The 7305-nt window shown below is 37.1% G+C and overlaps 1 protein-coding gene across 1 annotated transcript; it reads left to right on the top strand.

The window, feature by feature from the left end:
* On the top strand, positions 1–3744 carry LOC112294536 (aldehyde oxidase GLOX). Its single transcript, XM_024545087.3, has 4 exons — positions 1–550; positions 1026–1187; positions 1366–1566; positions 2111–3744. Exons 1-4 carry the CDS (start codon positions 323–325, stop codon positions 3098–3100), a joined length of 1581 nt encoding a protein of 526 aa, XP_024400855.1. The 5' UTR covers positions 1–322; the 3' UTR covers positions 3101–3744.
* The last annotated feature ends 3561 nt before the right edge of the window (positions 3745–7305 follow it).

Below are 7305 nucleotides of genomic sequence, written 5' to 3'. Positions count from 1 at the left end.
CTCGAACAATTTTTGGCGGTTTGACCGCTGCAATATTTTCCAGATCGATCACATTGGTGAGGGGGGTTTACGGCTTAAGCCAGTCGCGATTGATTCGATGCCACATGGTATATGAGCTCTTCCGAGTTCGTAACGGTCGAATGCCTCCCCAGTCCTCAGTTGTTTGGCATTCCCACCTCGTGGACCGACCGCACTTGGCCCGATGCAGCTAACTTTGCATGGTCGATGAGGAATAGGCAGAGTGACTGATTTCGGGAGTGACTCTGGGTTGAGTTTGCTGGGATTGAAGAGATCCAGGGGACGCTCTGACCAACAGTGGAAGATGAGGCGAGTAGTAGTGATTTGGGTGTTGCTGCTCCAAATGGTCACGACATGGAGGTTAGGAGTGAAAGGGGATTGGTACGAGACAGTGGTGGAGAATGCAGGGATTTCAACAATGCATGCGGCGGTGACGAACACTGGCTCTGTGATACTTCTCGACAGAACCAACATTGGGGATTCTCAACTCAGTCTTCCTAATGGCGTGTGTCGTGACAATCCTGAAGATCGGGTGCGCTTGCTACTACCCATCATAGACCACGTCTTTCTCTTCATTTTAACTACTTACAAGAACTAGACCCAATTCTTATTACTGCTATTCATCTCATACCTTCAGCTGTCTCTCAAGACTTACAAGATGGACTCTAAGAACTCCAACTACTTCAGTGACCAGTTTTAGTTGACACTGAGTTTCTAATCAGAAAAGTCGGTACTTGGCCATCAGCATCCCATGAAGTGCCAATCAGCTCTACAATTCAATTGTGATTTTCCAGACGTGGGAGCCTATGTATTACTGAGTCTGGCTAGATGCACTCCTGTTCGCAGCAGGGTTGAATTTAGAGAGTTTGTTTGGGAGTTTTCATTTTGCGACGAGCAGGATTATCTGATGTATTTTATGATTTCGCTTAAGTTCAAGCTGCCGCTTCAGAAACTTTCGTGTGGACACGCTTTAGTTCACTGAGGCATAGAGTTCGCTTGTGGTGCAGGCTAACACACACGATTGTACAGCGCATTCAGCTCTGTTCACGCCCAACGGAAATGTAATTCGACCATTATTTGTGTACACCGACACTTGGTGCTCGTCTGGTCAGTTCGACGCCAATGGACAGATGGTGCAAACTGGCGGAGACGCTGACGGACTGATGAAGGTACTCTCCATTTCCACTCTTTTTTGATCAAGAGTGTGTTAAAAATTGATACAGCTAAGAATATAATTTTATTCCATTTCTCTGCCGAAATCCAGCTCGGTGAGGAATGAGCACAACTCGCCATAGCCACAACGAATTCATTGCTCTGAAATCTTATCGTTGTGAAAACAAATTGCAGATTCGTACTTTTGCTCCGTGCAACGACGGAAACTGTGATTGGGTGGAGCAAGGAGCACAACTACAGAACGGGCGATGGTACGCCACAAACCAAATTCTTCCCGATGGGTCCCAGATCGTCGTGGGAGGACGAAGCGTCTTCACAATTGAGTACGTCCCCGCCAACGGCCGCGGCACCTACTACCTGGACCTCCTCGAGAAGGTACCTTTCTCAAAAAGTCAGCCTCCAGATCAAAGCCACACCCCAAAATTCTGAACTCATACTAAGAATCTGGCTTTACTCTTCACATTCGCAGGATGCCTCTGGTTCATGTTGAAATTCTAAACTGAAATATTTTCCTCAGTCATCATTACTTTATTGTAATAACCGAACCTGTCTGTACTTACGCATACTTCAACAAGATGCTTCTTCAAATCGGTTGCGTAACTTTGATAGTTGGTGCTTAGTGCGACTAAGATGTCGACAATTTAGGAGCCAGATATTGCGAGAGCCTCATGGGTCGCATTCAATAGCTCCTAGTGGGTGTCCTGTTGGCTAGTTCAGGCTTCACACAATCTCTTTCATCTCTGTTGCTAGGCTGCCCCTTTTCCATGCTCGGAGACAGTAATGACTAGTCCTCACTCATTATTGTACTTAGGAGTTGAGTGTGAAGAAGACAGTCTGTCCTATTTGTGCCCTTTTCATGACTCGTTTGATTACCTTCTGACAGTTTTGCTAATTGCTCTGATATGCAATTCCACTGCAGACAAACGATGCGCAGCAGGACAACCTGTATCCGTTCGTGCACCTACTGCCAAACAACCAGCTGTTCATCTTCGCAAACAGAGATTCGATCCTTTACGATTGGCAGTCCAATACCGTGGTGAAGAATTTCCCGACCATCCCCGGGGAACCTCGCAATTACCCTTCGGCTGGAAGTTCCGTGCTCCTCCCGCTCACGTCGGATGGCGGGTTCAGCTGGCCAGAGGTTCTCGTTTGTGGTGGTGCGCAATACGGGGCGTACATGGGCGGCAACACTGCCGCTGATGCTTCCCAAACATGCGGTAGGATTGCGCCTCTGGCAGACGACGCAAACTGGGCCATGGAGTACATGCCACAGAGGCGAACCATGGGAGATATGGTGCTCCTGCCTACCCGCGAAGTGCTCATCATCAACGGAGCGGCGAATGGCGCTCAAGGATGGGGAGGCGCTTCGAACCCTGTGTTGGCGCCGGATCTATACAAACCTTACAATGCCGAGGGGACGCGATTCTCAACCCTGACGGGCACCGATATCCCTCGAGTCTACCACTCTACTGCAAACCTCTTGCAAGACGGACGCATTTTGCTGGCGGGTAGCAACACGCATCAGTTCTACACATTGACTGGGTACCTCCCTACGGAACTGCGGATCCAGGCTTACAGTCCCGATTACCTAGGCGCCAACCCGCCGTCTTTCACGACGGTTCCTGGTGGTCTGGGTTATGGAGTGGATTTCACAGCCGTGGTGAAGGCGACGAATCCGACTAAAATTGAATTGAACTTGATCAGCGCGCCATTCGTCACGCATTCGTATGCCATGGGGCAAAGATTGTTGCAATTAGCAGTAACTGCTCCGGCGGACGATGGAGCGGGAGGCTACAATGTGTACTCGACGTCTCCTCCGTCGCAACAAGTTGCTCCTGCGGGATACTACATGCTCTTTCCGGTGGCGGATGGCGTCGTTGGATACGCATGGTGGGTTAAGATTGGATAAAACCGTGAATCGCCCACGTGACTGATGAACATCGATTTCTGCAGCACGCTGGATTCCTTCATCAATTGAATAAAACTGTCGACGCTGACATGAACCATTTCAAAAATGGAAGTTGAAGATATGAATCAATCCATCAATCCATCAATCACACTGCGACTGAGAAATCATCGGCTTAGAACAGTATTTCGAGAAGATTGGGAACCCTAGAAAAGAAGAATCAATAAGATTGCGGCTCCGGACAACGAGAAGCCAGCCGATCATGTACAGTACACATGTTCGATTACTCTTCTGGGCGTTATCGGCGAGTTCAACAGATTAAATGTATATTCATGTACTCGTCAATTTCCTTAACCTTTCTGTCATCGAGTGTGGTATTTCAAGTACCAGATCAGATACAGTATTCTTCGGTTACTCATTAGAAACGATTAGTAATCAATAACGGCGAATTGCCTTCACTCGAATCTCCATTGCAGAGAATCTAGCGACTCAGTCGCGAGCCATGAGATTAGATCTCTCTCAGATGTCTAAACTTGGCGGACGTTAATATCATTTACATCATCGGATCCACAGTTGTGTTTCATGTTCAAGCCTCAGCCTACTGGTGCTGAACAACCGCAACAAGTTCAGATCCTTGAACATTTTCATGTGGGGACTGTAAACGAAATGCATGGTCCTTCATAATGTCGCAAGTATAATCGTCAAGCATTACCATGCTCCGCTGGGCCATGCATCTCACTAAGCATGGACCATGTCGCTCTCGGATTCGACTGATCAGCACCAACAAACTGCGTTGTGCTGCTCCATGTGGCAGCCAGGCGATTTCTCGAGCTGTGAGCATCTCAATCTACGCATCAATTTCATGCTGCGTTAAAAATCTGCTGTGACTCCTTCACTCAGCCCGATGTTCGGCTCCAAGCTTCCTGATAAAGCGAAGCAAGTATCTCATTGTACTCAAGCATATCTGGTAACGAGTTGGCCAAGCTGTAGGTTGAAGGCCAGACTGCTTCAGACTCCTATCAGATCGACAACTGGGTCGACAATTGAACTATCGATTGAGAAAACTTTGAATTGAACTCAATAATTGGTAGAAATAAACAAACTGAGAAGTGAATTCTTGTCTTGTAAAATGTAAGTGGTGGTTGATTTCATTAGGCATTGTTTTTATTCACTTTTGTTATGTATTTAGATTTGTTTCCTCATTTTATGGACACCAAGAGTATGAGCAACAATTATGAAAGTAAAAAAGATCACTAATTAGATTAAAAAAGTGTTATATAACATTTAATAAGTGATAAGAGTTAAAACATTTTGATTATTAACTACAAAAGTAATAATTTAACATTCAAAATTTTATGATTTAATTTTTTATGATTTTATATTTGAAATGATAGATTGTTTCATGAAGATGGTATATTTTGTACCATGTTCAAAATTTATCATAAGTAAAGAAACAACTAAACTTTCTCTTTATAAAATTTATTGCTATCATGGATTGTTAAGGGATATTATGTTAGATAGATGGATACAAATTTGTATTAAAATTTTGAAAAACCTTTTCAAGTTTTTATAAGTAGATATAAAATTATCTTTGACTTTTTATTCTTAAATTAATGGACTAAAAAAAATGAATGAATCACGTTTTGGAATAATATCTAAGATATATTATTAATAATCATTATAATAATTGAATAACTTTTTTCCTATTGACAAAGTTTTTTTTTTTTTTTTTTTTTTTTTTTTTTTATTTATTTATAATAATATGGTATATTCTTCTATTTAAAAAATATCTTTTTTGGCTAATTTTATTTATTATCTACAATTTGATATTTTTGACCTTTTAAAAATTAATAATCTTTTGGCAAAAGATTTGACAAATATTTTATTAAAGTTACATGCAACAATAAAGGCACAATTAAAAGAAGCTCAAGAACGACAAAAGTTCAATGCAAATGTTAATTGCAAGGAACAACCTCAATTTCATGTTGAGAAAAATGTATGGTTTCTTCATTATAATATCAAGATTATTTGCTTGTATGATAAGTTAGATTATTATATATTTAGACCATTTTTTTATTAGTAAATATATAAATCTAATTGCTTATTGATTATTCCTATTGGAATCTATGAAGATCCATCATGTATTTTGCATTGTCATATTGTGGTTTGGCTACTATATAAAAATAATGCACATATATATTTAATATATTATTTACTACATTCTATAATGAGAGCTATGTTATTAGATTTTAATTGGTTACAAAATGTGATTAGATTACTACTTTGAAGTAGTTAGTTTACAAGGACTATTATTGAGATTGATTTTATATTAATAATAGTTTTTATATATTTAAAGGCATCTTTATTAGACATTAGTGACTCTTGAAATCTTTTTTTTGTTTCTTTTATTTGGTGTTTAAGGCACATAATATATAAAACTTATTAAAAAAAGAATTAAAAGTCTTTTGTATAAAAAATGATAGTTATGCCAACCACATAGATGAATGGAGATGGATGATGAAAATCTCCATTCTTATTGACTAAAAGTCATATCCAATAAACTTCAAGGAGGCTGCTTGAGGCTTTATTAGGAATTAGGATTATTCTTTTGAGGCCATTTGAACATCAAAGATTAGAATCATTAAGTTTAGGATTTTGAATATGGTTTTGGTAAAAATTTTATGTGATTTGGAGTTTTTATGAAGAAGATATAGGCCCTCAAAGTTAAGGTATCAATTTTGTATCTATTGTCACTCTTTGGAGCATAGCGCATGTGTGTAAATGGTTTTTGAAGATCAAATTGTGTAATTGGAAAGTTGGTTTAAAGGTCTCTATATATATATATATATATATATATATATAAAGGTTTGGAATTGATTTGGAGGATTAATAACTACTTGAAGATAATACTTTTAAATTGAGCTTATGGATAAATTCTATACTATGTAGAAATTTGAAAAAAATTGAATATTTGGATCAAGAGATATGATATTCTAAAGTTTGGAGAGAAATAATCTTTTGTAGAAGAAAGATATTTTGAAAGTATTTTACTATAATTTGGACAATTTATACAAAATAAAGGAATTTTTGAAAGCTAAGACTTTATATATATGTTAAAAATGGAAATATAAAACTATGACAAAATTATGATATAATTATTGATTTTTATAAGAAGATAATGGATTTTCTTTGAGCTTATAGAAAATCTAACTTATCAACAAATAATTAGTTATGATTTGGTATAACAAAGGATGTTAGGATATTTCTAGATGCTTTAGAAAGCCTTATGTAAAAATCTTCTTAAATATAAAAGGTTTTTACTATTAGAATATCTTTTTATATTGCTGCATTAATTTATTTTTTATAATAAGAATAAGTTACTTATTAAAATTTGGCCAATAAGTTAAAACTAATCTCTCTACAACTAGGTACCTAGGGTATTCATAGATAGAAAATCATGCCATACAACAACATATTTCTTCATGACCCATAAAAATTAAAAAATATCCTAGAAAGAAGACAAATGCCACTTTTTTTCATAGAAATAGACAATAATTAAGAATTTGATGTTGAAAAAGTTTTAAACTGAATGCAATATCAAAATATATTAGCATATTTTGTACATTGTCATAAATATGATATTATTCAATATACATGAGAGCTATTCCAAAATCTTACAAATTTAGTAGAAAAATCAATATTACTTTTCAATTATATTTATCAAAATCAAGATGAAGAGTCAAACAATTTCTTCTTTTAAAAGAAATGAGGTTTACTAAAGATTTTATAATTTTAGTTTCTTTGCATTTGTGGTACTAAAAAAGTGAAGAATTATAATTAATAAATTCAATATAAGAGCTATTTTTTGTTAAGTTATTAAATAAGATATTATAATTGAAATAGCCTTGATAGTAATATAATAGAAATAAAAATCTTTAAGAATGACATATTTTTCTTTAAATAGATGGCAAGATAAAATTCATTTGGTATCAAGACTTTAGAAGCAATTTCTAAAGTTTGATAATGTTATTAGATGTAAGAACCACTTTTAATGGTATTTCAGATATTTTATTTGAAGGAAGTTATAAAGACCTCAATACTAATAAATTATTAGGATAGTCTTCTTGTTGTAGTATAGAACACTATTGATAGCTAAAAAGATCTATCAACTATTTTTAAAGAAAACAAAGATTAAAGTATATAGAAAA

The sequence above is a fragment of the Physcomitrium patens genome, chromosome 2 (genome assembly GCF_059467195.1).
Source record: "Physcomitrium patens ecotype Gransden chromosome 2, ASM5946719v1, whole genome shotgun sequence".
NCBI lineage: Eukaryota > Viridiplantae > Streptophyta > Bryopsida > Funariales > Funariaceae > Physcomitrium > Physcomitrium patens.
The sequence above is the reverse complement of the archived record's forward strand: the minus strand, read 5'-3'. Positions and strand labels throughout refer to the sequence as shown.